The sequence below is a fragment of the Cyprinus carpio genome, chromosome B12, assembly GCF_018340385.1.
Source record: "Cyprinus carpio isolate SPL01 chromosome B12, ASM1834038v1, whole genome shotgun sequence".
Classification (NCBI taxonomy): Eukaryota; Metazoa; Chordata; class Actinopteri; order Cypriniformes; family Cyprinidae; genus Cyprinus; species Cyprinus carpio.
In genome coordinates, this window is record NC_056608.1 from 22,079,527 (window position 1) to 22,100,749 (window position 21,223).

The 21,223-nt window shown below is 35.1% G+C and overlaps 1 protein-coding gene across 2 annotated transcripts in view; it reads left to right on the forward strand.

Annotated features, from left to right (window-relative positions):
* The first annotated feature begins 2,586 nt into the window (after window positions 1-2,586).
* The window catches only part of LOC122139279 (transcription elongation regulator 1-like protein), an 81,086-nt gene continuing 62,449 nt past the window's right edge, over window positions 2,587-21,223 (forward strand). For both annotated transcript variants that reach the window (XR_006156176.1, XM_042735970.1), the window contains exons 1-4: window positions 2,587-3,138; window positions 4,038-4,370; window positions 8,841-8,987; window positions 9,579-9,759. Coding sequence is in view for 1 of the 2 variants with exons in the window: in XM_042735970.1 (XP_042591904.1) it covers window positions 4,107-4,370; window positions 8,841-8,987; window positions 9,579-9,759 (592 nt within the window). In the remaining variant the exon portion in view is untranslated. The remainder of the gene's footprint in view (window positions 3,139-4,037; window positions 4,371-8,840; window positions 8,988-9,578; window positions 9,760-21,223) is intronic.

Consider the following 21,223-nt stretch of genomic DNA (forward strand, 5'->3'; position numbering starts at 1 on the left):
TACCTCAACCAAAGAAAAAGTTCAGGCAAGACTTATTTTGAGACTTATTATTGTTATTGATCCAATAACATATTGGAGAAGTGTTGGGAAACCTGTTCGAATACAGTTATTTTGCCAATTCCTGTTGGTGGCGTGGATGGCGTAGAAATCACACACTTTAGATTTTATTTTTACACATTTTTGTGCAATCAGTAGCAAGATTTTTTTTTGTGTGTGTGTCATTTTATTAATATGTGCACTAAACACATAAGCATTCTCATGAGTATGTTTCGCTGTGCATTAAAGAATCTTAAATTATACAAGAGTATGTAATTGTGTCCAGGCCAGGCCATAAATACACCAGAATGACCCTGTAATTAACCTCGCCATGTGTTCTGTCTTAGCATAATCATTCCTCCAGCTGTGAGGGCATTACCATTCATGTTTTCTCTAAAACAAATAGCCCAAAGCATTTCAATGTCAAGGCAATATGTTTCAATAGTCTTGCGGGCCCTTACCAAGCCAGTTCCTCTGGGTAAGACACCATTTACAATGGATCGTGTCTCTTTTTAATACTATTAAAATATAAATGAATGTCCATGCGTTTATAATTTTGTTATCTGCCTCTGCTGTTGCTCATGTAACCAAGGTGGTGATTGTGGCACCCGCTTTTTGAATATTATTGTAATGCTCAAAATATTCTGACACGCTTTCCTCACGCTCACAGAATCTAAAGTAAGACCGGCCTCAGGCATTAGACACACTGTGTGATTGAGGGTAAGGTTTTAACCAATCAGAAATGGTTGGAAAATTTCATTTCTGCATCCAGATTTTCCCTTCAGAGAAATAGCGGGGGATGATCCAAACAACTCCTACGGCAGACCCCAAAACTGGAATATCACAACAGAACAGCCCCAGTCAAATAATCTCTATCGCCACAGCACTGGCAGGGCCATATTCTGTGCTGCGGACAGCTGCGGGTATCCAACCAATCTAGGAGGACGAATGAAAAGGGCAACAGTCTTTAATTACGAGCGCAGATCCATTTTTACAAGGAAATGAAACAGAACCGCTGGAGAGCCTGTGGTGTGAGACCACACAGCTATGAAAATCAAGATCTTTGTTGGAGAAAATTAAGAAGTCTTGGCCTAAGGGTTCCCCCAATTTCAAGTCAGATTGTTGAGTTCTCACTTACTCCAAGAACTCGAGAACCTACCCTAGTTAGAAATTGATTTGGACCACTTATCACCATAAATGAAAAATAATTCACAAAAGCACCATGAAGAACTGGACTTTAGGCAGAGCCCATGGTTGTGCTGTGTGTTGTATTCAATTTTCTTTATAATTACCTTCTTAATATTCACATTCTACCGGTGAGTCAAACAATCAACATTATATAAACATAACATTAAAACTTAAAATATTTAACATATATGACAAATATGTATAAATAGACCTACACTAAATACTCTCAACATGTGGGCCTCATGCCATTAAAGCTTAAAAATGGAGCTCTGAGCTCAATAATCTCTGAAATAATTGGGCGTTTACACAAACACTTACTGTAATCAACATCATCACATCTACATCCTCTTAAACATCATAGAACATTATTTCACACGTATTAACAGATAATTAACCTTTACCTGAAACACACAAAACCCAGGGTTATGTGCATACTTCAGGGACACAGTGGTTTGGTTCATGGATTATACACTGTGGGAACCAGTCCCCATCCCTGTGCCACTACACCATTTCACACTAGACTCCAAACTAAGACTGGGATGTCAAATCCACTTGAGATATCATTTTTGTTTGCACACACACTGCATTTTGTGACATTCACGGGAGTCTGGGTTGATCCACTCACCAGGAGACGCCCAGTTGTGGGCAAAAGAGAGGGAGAAAAACAACTTTGAATAACCTCAATTTTCCTCTAAATGGCTGTTCAGACATCCCCCCTGGCGGTATAAGAAAAATATGATGACTTGTGCTTCAAAGTCACCATTGAGTATTGATTGATTGTTAAGGAAAAAAGAAAAGAAAAGCTCTTTGACTCTGAAGCCCTTCATTGACCAAAGCAATATTCAAATGTAGACGAAGATATTTCCTGCTGTAATGATGACAAGGCTGCGTGTGTTATGGCTTTTATGACCAGAAGCAGTAACAATAGATTAAAATAAATAACCATGTTTCAAAAAGTTTACAGCTATATATTCATATATATATATATATATATATATATTATATATATATCTGTCACTTTTTATATATATATATATATATATATAGCCTATATGAATTATTATAATTCTCGGACCTAATCACAAACTGGCAAATTATTTAAGTTGTATAATTTATTTGAATGTTAGCTTCAAAATCTCATGAACTTTTCAGATATTTGACTGTTGCCCATTTTAAATAAGTTTAAATAAAACCATAGGGTTCCAAAACAGAACACGAGAGTTAAAAAGAAAACTTCCATAGGTTTTAAACAAAGTAAATCGTGTCACTTTTAACAGATTAAAACAATTGTCACAATATTCTGATCATCCCAGTTTATCAGAGTGCGAGGTGTGCGTCTTTGCGCGTCCTGACGCACTGTGTTGTGCTGCGCACGGCGCCATCAGATCCGCTCAGAAAGCAAATGCACCCGGTCTGGACTGCCAGGAGGACTTTCAGCAGAGCAGAAACACAGTCGAATCTGATCATCATCGAGGATTGTCTACAGAACATACACAAGTTCTACAAGCATGAATGAGAAACAGAGGATTATAATGTAATGAGGGGTGATTTTGCGATGCTTTACGAGGCACCACTGTGGGAGGCTGAAGAATCATCGGCTTGACAGTGAACAGATTTCCACGAGATTCCCACGGAGCTCTTGTGAGCGAGATGAACAACCCGCTGGTGTGATCGTGCACATGGAAAGCGCGATCCACGGCGCGTGAACGCACGCACGGAGATCCGTGTATTCTTTGCGCTTTGGACACTTTGGACACCTTTCTTACCGGATATTCTAAGAAATCTTTGTCTGTAGATACGTTTTCATATTTAACTTATCTGTTTGTATTTCGCGTCTTTTATTTATTTCCAGCGAAACACTAACAGACAAATTATGATGAACTAAAGGGATTTTTCAAACCCCTCATAATATAGGTGAGTTTGCATGTAATGCTTGGTGCATCTTTAAATAAATAAAGAAATAAATAAATGAATAAATAAACGCCAGAATAACTTTTTTTTTCTGTTTAAGTTACACAGAAAAGCTCTTGATAAGCTCTGTTTAAGTCCATGCATGTGCTGCAGAATTTTAGGAGGGGGGTGGGGGTCTGTTTATTAGATTTCTATTGGCTTTTTATCAGAATCTGATTTCCGTGACAGCAGTTTAATGTTTAGGATTATTTTTGGAGAAAACAGGCAAGTCATGTGGTGATGTTTGAGTTCTGCTTATGTGGTTAATATAATTTATGCATATGCGTTTTTGTGCTTTTGTGATGTGCTTAAATATGCATAACTTTCCGAGACTTTTGGACAGTGCATTAGAAAAAAACTCTCTCTCTCTTTTTTTTTTTTTTTTTTTTGGCAGTTTCATAGGCGCACTCATGTTGGTTTATTTTAGTGAACGAGCCAGAATAACTTTTCCATTTAATTTAATTTAATATAATATAATTTTTTTTTTTTTGATAGCGCGTTGCATCCACCTGTTTTAGCCCATGCGCATGCATGTGCTGCAGAATTTGGGAGGGGAGTCTGTTTATTATGTTTCAGTGGGCATGTGTTTTATTCATATTCTGAATCTCAAATGAGGCCTACCCTAACAATATTGTCTGTGCCCAATGCACACATTCGCTTATACAGACTCTTACGGGGTTCTGTGAGTTTTTGCCATGCATTTAAATAATGCATGCGGAGTATGTGCTAAATTATGAACACAACTGACTTCTGGACAGTGGACCAGTATGATAAAGCTGTCTATTTTTATCGCTGGGGTGCGGATAAATGTGCGCTATTTATTTATCTGTCTGGTTTTTTTTTCTTTTTTTTTTTTTCTCCAGTGTCACTGCACGGACAGCTTTCTTGGTATCCATCCATCCTTCTTTTGAGCTATATAGGATGCAGCAGTAATGATCCCGGTCCAGCGCGTTAAAGCTCAGCCTCAGCTGTGGCACGTGAGCGCCGAAGCTCCTCCGTGGCTCTGGATGGTCCCGAACACCTCCGGAATGTGTAGGGTGGGTTCTGCTCCTCCCGTGCTCATCTCCTCTCGCCCTCCTCCGGTGATTCAGACGGTCTCGGGATGGCAGATGTCCTGCGATCCGTTTGTGCCTGTGATGCGCGCTGCCGCCGCGGAACCCGCGACCATCAGTCAGTTCAGTCTGCCCAGTGTTCAGGTAATAGGGCTTGAAATAAAAAGCCTTGCTTTCTCTACTGAACATTTTATAATAAACTGAGTTGATACAGTACATATATAATAGTAACAATAATGAATATGATAATACAGATAGCAATATGTAGAATATAGACTGGATGTTCAGTCCCCCATGTTTTTGGAGACCATCATTACTTTTCAAAGACCTATGCCTTCTATTATTAATCTGAATCAAAATTTCAGAATTTATGTAGATGTTTGATATGATGTACATGACAAAAAGAAAGTAAATGTATAATAAATCACATGGATCAGAAATATTTGCTTCAATCAAATCAAATGAAAAATGAACTCATAGGGCCACTATGACTTTGTTGAAAAGATTTGTCTTAAAAGTTTTTGACTTTTACTCCGTTGCTGCAGGGTTAGGCTTTAGGACCTCTACGGAGTTACATGATGCCAATAAAACATAGCCTACCTGTACTTTATGCCTTTAATTTAAGTTCTGGCTGCAGATGTCTTGAAAAGTAATGAATTATTACTGGAGATTTTACCTGAATGTAATGTTTAGATACAGTATTATTCAACTTATTACAACACATTACAAGTGAATGTCAGTACTGAAATTGCTAATGAACAAATATTGCATGAGCTCTCATTAAAAGCATTAAGATACCATCTTAATGCATTAAACACACCAAGTACGATTTTCTTTTTCAGTGTTTATGTGATGACGTGTGATTTCGTATTTGAACCAGGAATATGGGCTAAAAACTGAAGGGCTCATGCTTATTTTTAAATAGCCAGAAGCCTTTAGTTTGCATCACACCTGTGATTAATGATTTGCTACTTGCTGTTGAGATCTCAGAGAGAGAAACATTCTCATTCCAGAAAGTATTTTATTGGGGGAAATAAAGAAAATGTATACAGCCCTGTGGAAAAAGATGAGTCATACATATTTGTGGTCAATTTTCAAAGAAAAGACTATCAATTTTATATTTTTGTTAACTTGTAAGAGAGCATTTAGAAGCTCTCAGAGGAAACAAACAGACTGAAATCCACAAAACTTCCTTTTTGATCTTAGTTTGTTACTGCTGTCTTCACATGCTGTCTGAAATTTCTTATTTCCCACTTCTGAAGTCATAATTATAAGTTTATCATGTTCAAGGGCTTTCTTGTTGGAAAGAATATGAATCGTGGAGGACAATAGGTATATTGTTTGCCAATTGGGGGAATTCCAAAGGGAATTTGGGAAATCTCATTAAAGCCAAATGTATTAAACATATTTAATATCCAATGGATTTTTTTTTTTTTTTTTTAATCATCCCATTCACTGACAAACATATAAACATTACCCACTCTACTGTATACTTCACATCTATTTTCGGTAAAATAAGTGTTGTTTTTGCTGTATAAAATACAAACAAAATGCATCAAATGGTTATTTATATATAATATACATGACTGTAATGGCAAGAAAAATCAGTGAATATGTTGTAGGAAAAATTAACAAAATGTAAGTCACTAGAGCAATAGTTCTTGTAGTAAAAGTTTATGGTTCACCCAATTCACATGGGAAACTGGTATTTACGATTATTACAATAGCATGTAAAGGCAGCATAAATGGCTCTCTTTTTGGCCAAAGGTCGGAGGTCATATGCCACAAATTAGTGTGTGTATGCGGTGAGTAATATTTTGCTATCTTAATCTACTTACTTTTCCTTTTTATACTTTTTTTTTTTTTTGGTCAAAAACATTACTTTTCTGTGGTATTAGTGATCCTATAGTAATTTTTGCATCAAAAGGATGTGCAGCTACCATTTGTGCAGTAAATATAAATATACTGTAAATCACTGCTTTAAAAGTAGTGTTTTCCAATCACTGGCACAAAATGAAAAATCATCATCTGAGCATTTTGACTTGCTGTGGTAATGAATTAGTCAAGGTGCCTTATTAATGAAATGATTCGAGGTCTTGATTAAATCTTGAAACAGTAGTTGTTTAAAAAAAAAAAAAAAATTATGGACTTGCAGCTGCTAGAATATATATGCCTAGTAATATGGCCATGAAGGACTGAAATGTGCAGGACAATATTTGTTTTTAATAACGTTTAATCACTTTTGGTGAACTGATGCCACCCTTAAAGCAGAAAATCTAAATTCCGTGCATTACCTCCCTTCATCTCCACTGCTTCACCACTAGAGGCGCTGTGCTCAAGATGACCCTCACATCCACAGTTGCTTCCCTCTCACGACTCAAACTCAGCGTGACATTTAATCTGTGTTCTGGGCAGAGGCATGATCACCACTGCTCCACAGCCCTGGCATTGAGAACTTTCACATCATTAAAGTGCCGTTCAGAGGAGGTGGCAAGCATGAACTCAGTCGCACTGTACTGGAACCAGAGAGAGAGAGAGAGAGAGAGAGAGAGTGAGACAGTGGGAGGAAAGAGTATATTATTTAAACAGAGACTTTGAGTTGCAGACAGCCTTCAGAAGCCTTTGATTGACTGCTGCTGCAGAGAGGCATTGACGCAGAGCAGAGCGTGATAGAGCAGGATGATATGTTGAACGCAGAAGAATACAGCATTATGTGCAGAGAACTTTCCTAGCTTCAAAGTTAACATGTAATAATGTCCACAAGCCATTTTTGCTTGTAATATGATGTGTTTTGAAGTGATACTTATCAAAGTACTGTATGAAAGGTGATTTGGATCAGGAATGGGTATTAAAAGGCCAGTTTTGATTTCATATTGAAATAATTGTTGTGTGTTTAAACTGAGTTTGAAGGGCAGCCAAAAATAACAGTATCCAACAATGAAGATAATCTTGAATGCATGGCCTTCAGATCAGCACATTTCACATTCTTGAAGATAAAAGTTGGCTGTCAAAGTGCCTTGTTTTACACAAAAAAGTTCAACAAATAACTTTCAGTTCTTTAGAAAAACATCTATAAACTGGTGATTCAGTAAACCCAAACACCAATAGTCTTGCACTCATAAGAATAAAGTTCCCAAAAGTTTTTATTTTTTTATTTTAATTTTTTTTGCCATATTGCCAAATAGTCTCACCTGTGATCCCATTATTATTATTATTATTATTATTATCATAATTATTATTATTATTATTATTTTATTATTATTATTATTATTATTTTTTTTTATTATTATTATTATTATTATCTTATCACTGTCTGAAAATGATCAATTAATGCAGTTTTTTTTTTTTTGGGGGGGGGGGGGCTTGGTGTTATTTTAAAATTTCTTTACCTCTAAAAGTACCATATTTTTATGTAAAATATGCTTATTTTTATGTCATATTTAATATTTCTCATACTTCAGTTAAATAATAATAATAAAAAAAAAAAACTTCCCAGTAAGTTCAGACAGCCAAAACCTAAAATTTTGGTGAGTTTGGTGACATCTGGTGACATATGATGGTATAAAAATATAAAAATTTAAAAAGTATCAATAGCCACTAGAGTATATGGCTCTAGTACTCAATGGCTGCATATAGGCTGAAATCTATAAACCATTGTTGTAACGAACTTAACCTCTTAAGTTTTAGATTTTTATTATAGTTAGTTGTGTGTGTTTAATTAAAAAAAAAAAATTTTGTTTTGTGTGAGTGTATAAAGATGCCAAAATATGCTTACAGGCAAATCTGACCATGCTATAAGGAAAAGAAAAAGCAGGAGACAGACTAATCATTTATTAAAAATAAAAAAAAAGTACAATGGAACCAAATGGTGCCAAACAGGTAAGAATAAAAAATAAACCTAACAAGTAGCATGTTCCAGACATTACATTTTCATCAGCAAATCGTGCAGTAGGTCTTTGATCTGACTTTGAAGTATGTGTGTGTGTGTGTGTGTGTGTGTGTGTGTGTGTGTGTGTGTGTGTGTGTGTGTGTGTGTGTGTGTGTGTGTGTGTATATGTGCGTGCACAGTGGCTCAGTGGCACACAGACACCCACACCCACACACACACACACACACACACACACACACACACACACACACAAAACCATTTTTTCTTAGTACAAAGTACATTTTAAAATTTTTTTTAGAACCTTTAACAAAAAAAAACTTTTTTTGGATTTGAAAGGTTCCATGGATTTTAAAGGTTCTTCGTGGAACCACTGATGCCGGCAAATGAAGTCAATTTCCCAATCATCCCACAGTAAAGAACCACTAACAAGAGGTTTAGCGGTTTCTCTGTTCCAGAAAAGTCTGCTGCCATAAATGTTATGAGGAAAACCGAGAGGAAAAATGTTTTGTGCTGATACTTGGGGATTTATCATTTATTCTGTTGCAATTGGTGAAGAACAGCAAGTGTTATTCCAAAAAGACTTCCAAAACAAAAATGACCAAAGTGATTTCTTAACAGCTTTCATTCCAGCCAGGCCTGATTCAGTTCTTCACTTCTTCGTAATGAGATGGACCAGAATAGATTTCAGCAGTAATTTGTTCTTCTCTTCTGCTTGGCTGTTCCAGTGGGAGATCCCGTCCAGGCCTCATGTGTTGGGTTTCCAACCTTCTGCAAGTGTGGATCTACTTCCAGTGTTTCCTCATGTATACCGGAGAGTCCTGCCTCCACATTACGGCAAGGGCTGGGTGGAGAAACGTGTGCCTGACTACAAGGTAAAAAGAAGCATTCATGGTATTTGATTATATTTGGTAAATCTCACAAAACCTGCCAAGAATGCCATATTTCACCTCAAAATCAAAAGAAAAAAGTAATTATTAGCCTAGTTTGATAAGTGATGTTATTTTTTATGATAATTCAGAATGTTTTCTCCCAATTTTCTGTCATTACTGATGCAAAAATAAATAAATAAATAAATAAATAAATACATAGTATTTATATATAAAGTATTTATAAAATGCATAGTTTTTGTATGTAACATAATACAATATAATATACTGTAATATGATTTGGGTCAAAAGTGTAATTATAAATGTAATTACAAAAATTTATTACGGATGTAATTACATATAGGTATTTTTAAAAATATAAGTACAATGTAAAAAACATGTATGTACACAATAAGTGCATTGTATGATTCATTTGAATGTAGGTACATATTAGTTAAGGCCACCTTATATGTGGGACCATGCAGTGCGTATTTAATGTAAAACTCATATCTGCTCTTGGACATGTGAGAACATCTGTTCTGGGGAAACGCCATTTTTTCACCATTCTGTAACTGATTTCTCTTTTCTCATTTGCAGTTTTATCTAAACAACACCTTAGCTCTTGAGACCACCTGGATCAGTCCAGAGGAAATGGGAATTTTCCAGCATCAGGAAAAGCCACTGCTGCGGACAAATCAAACAGCGTTGAGCATATGTAGGCCAGCTGCAGCCTCCAGGAATATCCACACTCTACTTTTGACACCCAGGCGCGTTTCAGGTAGGAGGGAGAATTTATGATCCCAGCACCCATTTTCCTATACCTTTGTGATTCTGGCTTGCTGTTTGGCTAACATTCATCAGAGGGCTTTATTATAAAGATTCTTTCTGTTTTCTGTTTACTTCCTTGGATTTTTTAGGTTTTTGTTTTTGTTGATTTTGTTTGGCTCATTGGCTTCTTTTTAAACAGCTTTTCCTTTGTAACTTTAATCTTCTTATTTAACTTGATATAACAATATCAGAGGATTGTCAGCCTAGATTTTACAGAGCGAATTACTGAAGCGCAGCTGTCTGTGTGTTTGTGTGTGGGAAGAGAGGGGGTTTGATTTGTGCTTATGAAATGAAGCCAAAATTAGTTCAAATTTCAGCCCTTTTTCAATCATAGTGTGGTTTAATCAACTAGAGCGTGCACTGAAGTCTGCTTAAGAGGGTGTAATGAAGACCCATAATGAGTATGCAGTACAAACTAATTATGCTATTTGATTCTGGTAATCTGACTAATGTATACTACACGCTTTATATACCATGCGTCTTAGGGTCATTCCTGTTTTGCAGAATCTTTTGAACTCTGAACCTTTGAAATATTTAATAATGCATGTGTTTAAACTAAAGTGTTTCTATAAATGAGTGTAGCTGACCCTTTTATCCCTCTGTGACTGTTAGTATGCATTATAAATAAGTTTTCAGACATTTCCAGAGTGCAGACTTTGCAAAAAAATGCACTTACACATGATTTCATACATTTAATAACATGCTGACCAAAAAATGCAGAGAATGGAAATATAGAACTAAAGTTCATTGAACTCAGTGATTGACCAGCACAATCCAATTCTAACTATTTTACATTTTGGTGGCTTGGAATTTGAATTCTTATGAGTTTGTACGATTTCATTCATCATTCGTTTTACACCCCAGTGGTGTTTTGTTTAGGGGTGGACCTTGATGCTTAGACTGACAAACCCTGAACTAAGCGAGAAGCAGCATTTACATAATTCACAAAGATGGTGACGAGTATAGCGTGAAAAAAAGTTTATAATGTCATAAATGAAGATGCTTGGATTTGCATTAAAACCATTTTTAATGCAAATATGAGCATTTTCTGTTTATGAATTCTATTTTGGCCAGAACTTGCATAAAAAACATAAGGTGTCCTTGTTCAATCATGGCGCCACCTTTTGGTGTACATGTAACAATAACGTGATTTACTTGAATGCATTGAGTTTGGAATGGAAATTTCAACTCTGGTATTCGGACCAACAACTCTCAGTTGTTTATAATCAAAGAAATAGAGATGTATGATTGGGACAGGAATCTGCATAAACAGGTTAGCAGTCTGATAAACCCCAACCTCAACAAGAAGCAGCATTTATGCAATTCGCAAAGATGATGATGAATGACGAGTGCGATATTAAGTTTATAGTATGTTATGCTATAATGGTATATGCTTTAACAAACTATTTATTGCAAATGCATTTTATGTTCATGCCTGTTGTTTTTGCCATTATTTTTAAATTAAATTTAATTTAATTTAATTTACTTAATTTACTTAACTTAACTTAACTTAACTTAACTTAACTTAAATATTTTACATAATAATAACAACAAACCATTATGTGATTAATGAAATCTGAAGTTGGAAAAAAAATATATATTCAAGCTTGTTTCCATGGAGCTTACTTTACTGACTGGATAGTTATCCAGTCTTGAAAAGACCAAGTGTAAATACCCTTCAAGATGCAATCAATACATATGAGCAGAATCCAAAGTGGTTTAAAACAAGGCTGTAAGCTTAGATTTACACCAAATAAACTTTGTTCTTTACAAAAGAAAAATCATCATGCAAAAGTTTGGGAGCTCCGCAATTCAAAAATGAGCGAGCAGTGGCACGGGAATACTGAATCAGATCCATTTTTTGGAGATGCATTTATGTTGCAAAGTGTAAAATCTACACACCCAGCAATCCAATCAATCAAAGCGCATGAAGTGACCCCTTAAAATATAAAATTTACCCACAGTGAACAAGTTAAATTGAAAACAGACCAGGGATTCAGATGCAGCTGAGCGGTGTATCATATAGTGCTGCATTTAATTCCAAACACTCTTGCCCTCCAACAGAGTGCCAGTGTGCTACACCTGTGCTCTTCCCTGATCATAAGTCTTTAGCTGCAGACACTTTCAGGTAAGCAGTGATGAATTAGATTGCAGATGCACTCATGTGCCATTCAAAGATTAGTCCTTGAGAGATGAAAAGTTCACTCCTGTAGAGGGTTTTCTGTCTTTCAGATGGCAAAGTCTATAATGAGAGGAAGTGAATGGAATATCTTAGCAGGACAGATCCTGCACAAGCTCTCTGAGACTGAGGCTGAACTGACGATAAAGATTTGACCTTTGCTACTACGCCTTTACATGTTTAACACTTCAAGTGTGCTTTAGAAAAGTGTCAAGGTTTGAAAAGTATTAATAAAGAAAATAGATATTCTGAACAATGTAAATGTTCTCCTGGTATGCTTCAGTTCGTCTCGACTTCTGAAATATAATCAACATCACTTGAAAAACTACTTGCTGTTAACAATTTTCACAACTTAATGCCCATACAATTATTTAGCAAATGAATGTTACTATATAAGAATATATGAATGCAGATTCAAATTAGATGAAATTATATTTGTATTATATATTTTATAATGTATTTATAAATGTTTAGTGGTCTGTTTGGACAGGATTTATTATGCAAATGGTGCAAATAATAATAATAATAAAATTTTATTGTATTTATTAATTTTATGATGTATTTAAAAAAATAAATATTATTTTTCATATTTTTATTACATTTTATAATATTATTATATAACTATATGGTTATTTATAAATATTTTTAAAATTAAGACGTTGATTTTGAGGTTGAATATTATATTTAAAAAGAATGTTATGTAAGACTTATAAAAAATAAAAATACAACAACAACAGCAATAATAATAATAATAATAATAATAATAATAATAATAATAAATGCATATATAATTATGACAGAAATTAATTGTAAATATTTTTAAATCATGGTATTGAGATTTTTAGGATAAATATTACAAATATTTTAAAAGAGGGTTATATAACCAGAAAAAAGTAAACAAATATTTTTCAGTAGACATGCAATGATTATTCATTATATATGAAAGCTTAACATTATTTATCAGACATATTTCAATTTAATGTATTTTAATTCAGCTTATAAGACTGCAGTTAGAGTCCAATCTAAAGATGTCATATTCTGTTGTGTCTTCTTGTAAGAATGTAATTCGCTCAAGGTTGTCATGATGTTCTCCAGCAGTTGTCTCAGGGTAAGTTAAACTGTTTGAAAAGAGTTTTCTCTCTAAACGCTGTCTCATTTTCTCTGTCTCCGAGCAGCTCAAATTTGTATTGCCATTTGCGGACCGTAATTAAATTAGGTTAAGAAATTGTACATCAATGTTACCTTTGTGCTGTAAATGTGCCTTTGATGCATTAACTTGCAGTTTAGGTAGAAAGCTCATTTGGGGAGAAGAACTATTGAGTAGTATGTGTGTCTTTAGTCCACCCAGTTATGTCCAATATACATTATAGATCCTGTTTTTTAAGTTCTATGAAGTTAAAAAATAAAATAAGTTAAAACAGAGGCTATGAGAGATTTTATCCTGACAGTATGAGAGAGACTATACAGTATATCTGTGTGTGTGTGTGTGTGTGTGTGTGTGTGTGTGTGTGTGTGTGTATAGAGGGGGGTGAGTCATGGTCAATATACTTTTTTAACACTGAATCACACTGGTGCATCTCGAATAGCAACTGAGCTTTGAAAAATGGTCTCTTTCTATAGCCGATGACAGCTGTTAGACATACTGTATACCTCCCTGAATAATCTCTCGCTCAAGTTCAGACTCTTTTCACAGGCGAAGCAGTAACCCAGTTTGAGTATCTCCAACCTGGAATGTATATGTCTGTACCCTACAGTAACGTTATAAAGATATAAAGCCATAGAAAATGCTGATTTAAAGGTTTCCTTCAGGTCAGAGAGATGAATCATACTTTTGACTGGAATCAGATCCAGACTCTAGCTCAGCATTAGAACTGTCTTCAAATTCAGTTATCAAACTTCAAAATCAGTCAAAATGAATTTGAAACCTACTTTACTATACTATAATATATGTCCATATATGTGTCGTCATTGCATGTTTTGAAGGAGCAATGTACAAATGTAAAAATTCTGTCCATTTTTGTGAGGAGCATACCAAAAATAAGTCATTATTCACTGAAGATATCTCAAATCTTACTCTTTATTTTGTTTATTTAGAATCATAATGGGTTAATGCATTCAACAACTGGTGTCAATCTTCGATGATTTTCAATTTAATTAGGGACACAAACATGATTTAAGAGCTTCCATAGAGCAAAAGATTATCAGATGATCAAAAAAAATTAAAAAAATAAATAAATAATAATAATAATAAATAACATATGGAATATCCATATGCATAAAATGGAATTTTGATATGAAAGAAAAAATGTTAATAATAATTGTTGTAATAATAATAATAATAATAATAATAATAATAATAATAAAACATTATTTTGCACTACAGTTCAAAAGTTTGGGATTGGTGAGATTTTTATTTAATATTTTTAAACTATATATACTTATGCACACCAAGATTGCATTTATTTGATTTAAAAAAAAAAAGAAGTAAAAATAGCATTATTTTGAAATATTATTATAATTCAAAATAACTGTTTTCTATTGGAACATATTTTAAAATACAACTTACTGAATTTTCAGCATCATTACTCCAGTCTTCAGTGTCACATGATCCTTAAGAAATCATTCTATTATGCTGATTTGTTGCTCAAGAAACATGATTTGTTGTTTTTTTTTTTTTTTTTTTAGCAGTTGTGCTTCTTTATATTTTTGCTTTAAGTTTGCAACATGACGCGCTAGACAAGAAATCATGAATCTCTACACGTGAGCAGGTATTGGAGCTTCTGTGTAATGTGCGCTTAACCTAAACAATTGAGGTTTATGTGGTTTTGAGGTATAAAGGAAATATTATGATGGAAATAACAGATGTGGCTGTGGAAGTAAAGTCTACTGCCATCTGTCAAACACTTCTGCGGTTTGTGGTTGCGTCTGTACGCTTCATAAAACAAAAATCATATCTCTACACCCCATAACCCAAAAAGCACCAGGAGTCTGTTTCTGTGGCTGAAAAATGTTGAGATGGGAGGAAATTACTTGTTTCTCTTGCATATATCGATGCAAATCAGTTTGTTGTGACTGATGTTTTTGCAATGTATCTGGAGCATCTTATTTAGAGCCATGCCTACTGGGTTAAAAATTGAGGTATATATTTAAAGTAAGATTTATGATTAATGTTTCACTCTTGCATGCTATGAAGGTCACGAATGAATGATGAATGAAACAAATTAATTTTTTTATTTTTTTTTATTGGATGTATGTATTTATTGTGAGCCCATAAACTATTATTGTATGTTCAGGAATAGGTTATGAACATCTACATGGAGTTTGACAGGCAGTGTGTGACTGAAATGTATGGAAACTTGTTTCCACTACAGGATGAAAAAAAAAAAGGTAATCGTGAGTTTGTGTGTGTGTGTTTCCACCACAATAAAAATAAAAAACATAACTGCAAATTTTACGTCCCTCAATTCTGACTTTTTTTCCTCTGACTGAGTTTTTTCTTACTTTTTCCTCTGAATTCTGAGTTTACTTCATTCTTACCTTTTCTCTGATTTCTGAGTTAAAATTTCTCAATTCTTACTTTTTCTCAGAATTCTGGGTTTACAGTACATCTCGCATTACTGACTTTTTTTAATCAGAATTCTAAGTTTACAATTTGCAAATTCTGACTTTTAAACTCAGAATTCAGTTTACATCGCAATTCTTACTTTTTCTCAGAATTATGACAAGTCTGAATTGTGAGATATAAACTCAGAATTGTGAGAAATGATTACAATTACCAATCTATAGAACTGCTAAAAAATTGCACTGGGCCCTCAAAACTGTTTTTAAATATGCAAAACTTTCCTTTTATAACTCTTTTGGGGCATTAAATAAGCATTGACTCCGTCTGTTGCCTGTCTTTTTCTTTAGGCCACTGGCAAGTTGCCTGAGAATTTAAAAGTTGATCTTTGATCTGGAGAATTACAAAATCTTCTTGATATTTGTCTTCACCTTTGATGAGCTTATCTCGACATGAAGGTGAATGGATCAAACCATTTTTTGAACACACCTCAGTTACAAAGCGATAGTTATTCACCCTCAGCACAGCAAAGCTTTGGGGAAAATCTGAACTTCAGAAGTTAGATGTCTGTGTCCGGGAATCAGCTGTGGAATTGTATTGAGAGTTGTTCTTACAAAGTCATCCTCACGGGCTCGAGCCGTTGATGAGCGTTAGCCGAGGCAGTAATTGGTGCCAGAGGGTGTGCGGGGTTCTCACAATCGAACAGTGTGAGGAAGTCCAATTTATGTCCTCGTAGTCACACTTCCTTACCGCAGGGAGAAGGAAGTTCTTGACATCTGCAAACACATCCAAACAGGTCAGCAGCAGTTTAAGAGCTTTTTCCCCTCAGGTAACAGCTTACTTTATTAGGGGCGCTAGATATTCTCAAGATAAATTGATGCGGCGCTCACAGCATTTGCCTGTCTAAAAAAAGGACTGTGTTGTTCCTGTCGTAGTGCTGATGTCTGTCATACTGTGGTGTTTTCCTCAAATTTCTCGATTTTAATAAGCCTGCTTCTACAGTCTTAGCATCACATCACGCCCACAGTTCTTTAACAGATCGGCTGATGCATGTTTCATATAAAACTGCTTAATACAATTCATTCGGAAGTTACAATCTGCTGTCTGGTACTGGGTTGATATGCATGCTCTGAAGAAGAACTAATCACTGGATTTACCAAAGTTATATTGGCACATATTCTTTTTTAAAGATACTTAACTGCAAGTAGAAATATAATATCCAAAAGCAGAACTGTACATTATGCTATTACTATTCAGATATAATCATGCTGAACTTGCTCATTATGATTCTCTTCAGACACACCTGAAAGAGACAGTTGGCAGAAAGTTCACCTGAAAAAAGATAATTGGTAGACTTTTCAAATCAAATTTCACCTGAAGGAGACAATTAGCTAAATTGTCACCTTTCACACTAGAGTGACCACCTGGCAATAGATCTATTGCGGGACAGTAGATGTGATTTTGTGGGACACATGTGAGACAGTTTTTTTTAGACATTTACTATACTGGTAAATACTGATTTACAGTGCAGGGCTGCCAACTCTCACGCATTTGGTGGGAAAATCACCCAATTGACACTTTTCAAACCCTCTCACACTCACACCACATGTCCTCAGTTAAAACTTTAATAATAGGATATTGGTGAAACAGATTTGGTAAACGCTCTAGTGCACATTTGTGTTTGCGCTCTGGAAAGCACCAAAAGATTCTGTTTACAACCTGTTTTCGTAGCATTGAGCCCAGTCTTTACTAAAAGAACATTTTCTCTTTTTTGTTGCCATTACGACGCCTTGTAATTTACAGAATTATCCAGAACATGGGCAAGTTTGTTTTCTGACAGGGAACACAGGGAATCACCTGCTCCATATTTTGATTGAATGCCATCACAGCCTTTTAGTGACCGTATTTACTCATTTCTTTTCAGTTATAGGTGAAACTATGCTGTAAAAAGAATAAATTAAAAGCTTTCTTAAAAAGGCAATATAATGCATGCGTGCTTTTTTGATATGACAATTAAAAACCAACAGACTGATGAAAATGCAGGACATTTTCTCAATATGCGACTTGTGGGACAAGGAGGGAAGGTGCTGTTCAGTATAACATAAAGCGGGACGGGTGGTCCCTAATTAAAAAAAGAGATGAATAGCAGATTGTTCCCTTAAAATCCACCTGAAAGAGACAGTTGGCAGATTTTTCACCTGAAAATTCACTTGAAAGAGACCATTGGCCAAGGCACATTATTCTTTCCTGTAGCTCAAACTATACAGCTTGGTGCTAACAACTCCAAAGTAATGGGTTCGATTCCCAGGGGGTTGCATGAACTTAATTTAAAGTTTTTAACCTGACTTGTTCAAAATGTAATCAAAACAAAGTCCAATTTGGATAAAAGCATCTGCCTAATGTATAAACGTAGAAGATGACACTTCACTCTTTAACACCTCTTGTGGGTTATGAACTTCAGTCTGACGTTTTTGTTTGAGGTTTAAGATATTGGTTTAATTTATTGTACAATTTGCTTGCACACTTGTTATTGGAGGGAAACAGGTATTTGCCATATGCTGTTCTACAGATGTAGCTTTTGATTTGCATGTCATATTAATTATAGGTTTTTTAATAATATTCTTTTTTTTTTTTTTTTTCAATAATCTAAAAGCAAATTAAAATGAATTTAGATAAGATTATGTTCTGAAAATGACTGGTGAAGCTGCAAGCCTGAAAACTCCAACATTGAATCGTAGCATAATGAAAACAGTGCAAATCAATATCTGAAGCAAATAATTTCCTGAGATTCAGGCATTTTTCATCCACCCAACACAGAATCTGCCGCCAGCCATGCATTCCAGGTCCAGCATTAATAATGTGTGCTCTACAGTGTTTACATCTAACCAAAGGAAATAAGAAATATGTTCAGTACAAAACAGAAGGTGTTATAGCTCAGATGTATATTTCCATCTTCAGTACAGAATCATCCCTCAGGGCCAACTCCACCAAACTCCACCTTCTGAAGGTTTACATCTCTGTTCAGCGGAGTAAGCTATGTATCGATCCATATCCTGCTGGCTGTCGTGTACCGATGAACCAATATTTTACTGATTTATTTGTCGTATGTTCGTCCTTTTTGATTTATATTAGTGTTAAAATCAATAAGTACAGGTACCGTGCCTTTCAAAAGTATTCAATCCCATACCATTATAACAAAGCAAAAACAGAACTGTCACAACTTTGTACATTTTTAAAAATTAAAAACTGAATTAATTACATTGCATAAGTATTCAAACCCTTAACTCAGTACTTAGCTAAAGCACCTTTACAGCCTCAGCATTTGGCAATTATCTGTCATTCTTCACTTCACCTCTTCACCTCTCAAGCTCTGTCAGGTCGGATGGGTGCAGGTGCATATTTTTAAGTTTCTCCAGAAATATTTGATTGGGTTCAAGCTCAGGCTGTGGCTGGGCAACTCAAGGACATTCACAGTTGTCTATAAGCCACTCTTGCTGTCATGGTCCTGTTGGAAGGTGGACATTCTGCCCAGTCTGAGGTTCTGAATACTCTGGACTGGGTTTTCATTAAGGCTATCTCAATATTTTGGTGCACTGGGCTTTTCTTCTTCTCTGACGAGTCACTCAGTCCCTGTCACTAAAAAAAACAGTCCCACAGCATGAGGCTGCGACCAGCACACTTTACTGTTGGGATGGTACTCTGCAGGTGATAAGCAGAGCTGGTTTCCTTCAAACATGATGTTTGAAATTGAGGTTCATTAGACCATAGAATCTTGTTTCTCACAGTCTGAGGGTCCTTTTTTTGGACCTCAGGGTCAATATTTCAACAATGACATGTAATATACTGTATGAGAAAATATATTTTCACTTGTATGAGGATTTTATTGTATTATTCTAATTAACAATTAAATGTATAAAAATGTATAAAAAATGTATGAAATTAAATTTTTATTAAAATAATAAAATTAATTATAAATCTATATACAGACCAGTCTGAGTCACTAACCTAAGATTTGATGGCTGTTTTGTGATTGTTTTTGATTGATTCATCAAAAAGAACTGCCTAAAAAAGGCAGTTTTTTTTTTTTTTTTTTGTGCAACCAAGATAAAGATGATTTTTCTGTTTCAAAACTGTCTGTATTATTTCGCAGTGGCCAGTCTTTTCTTATTTATTTTGCTGAATCACTGTAGAGATTCAGTATATGTGCACAGCACTGCTGAATAATGGTGCAGGAAACATTGAAATTTACATGAAAATTATTTGGTTCCTGTATTTGTATTTATTTATTTATTTATTTTAACTTAAACTCAGCAATCAGTCCAAACATAATATGTTTTGTAGCAATTCATGAATATACAATTGGAAATTTTAAAAATGGCTTCAAATAAAAGTGATTGAGGTGACCAGACTAGTCCAGGCTTTATTTCAGCTCGCTCACGGTCATTCATTTATCATCTAATGGGTGGAAGCATTGAAATACTTCCTTAGGGCTTCCCGAAAAGGACTCGTTCTGTTGTGTGCATTTTCAGGATCTACAGTGTGGTTTCTAGGCCAAAAAGTCATTTTTACTTTAACCCACTATTCCTCTGCTTCACAGACCTGCTCCGAAATCTCATTTTTCATCTTCATGAATTTTAGCCTGGTCTTATTGACAGGACCTAATGGAACGTGAAAAGTCACTCTGGTTGCCTTGTCAAGAAATACGCAGCTTCTGGAAAATAGAGTTTAAAAGTTGAGCAGGCGATTTAGAAGTGCGCAGTGAAGCGTTTTGGCCCACCTTGAATTGATCACGCCGAAGCTCTCGTGGGAGCTTTAATGAGGCTTTAAACACCTTCACATGGAATGTTTCATGCTTTCATTTTGTGCCACAGTGAGATTCATAACCAAGACTTTAAATTTGAGAAATACTTCGATCTCATTAGAGATAAAGGCTGAAATCAATAACACGCCATCCATGCTAGCACATCAAAACATGTAGAAAACAGAACAAAACTCTGTTTACTTTAGCTGTGCCAGAAGAATCCACCGCAGTGCAACAGTCACACGCTCCTTCACATATGACTACAGCTAGTTCAAACAGAATTCTTCCCATTTGAAATAAGAAACATTGATTTGTCTGACACACTTTCACTGCAGACTATGTGTGCATACTAATTATACACTGTGGAACTTTATTGGTATATTTCAGGATGTGAATGAAAGAATGATTGTGAATGAAAAAAAATGTCTGCTAAAGAGTTTTTAGGTCATTTTAAAGGGCAGAGTCTGTTGAGCAGTGTCTGAAGCAAACCCATAGGAACTGAATTGATAGTTTGCTCTTGTATAGTTTAAGAGACATAATGGAGCTCATAATGTTGTTTAATTTAAGTATATCAACAGATGTAGATGTTTAACTTAAAAATACTTGGAAGTAAAATTACACACAGATGGGACTAGTGTTGATACATACAAAATAATTTAATGAGAAATGGTTGAGTTTTGACTTTTGATTGCACACTTGTGACCCTAATGTGAGAGATGTTATGTTATTGAGCTTTTATATGAGATGCATTTGAGTTTATTTATTTATTTGGGTCTTTCTCTCAAAAGAATCCACAAGCGAGGCTCATTAGAAATACGTGACTGCCTACGTACATTTCTGAAAAACCTGAAATGTGTTCCTCTGGGTAAATTTTG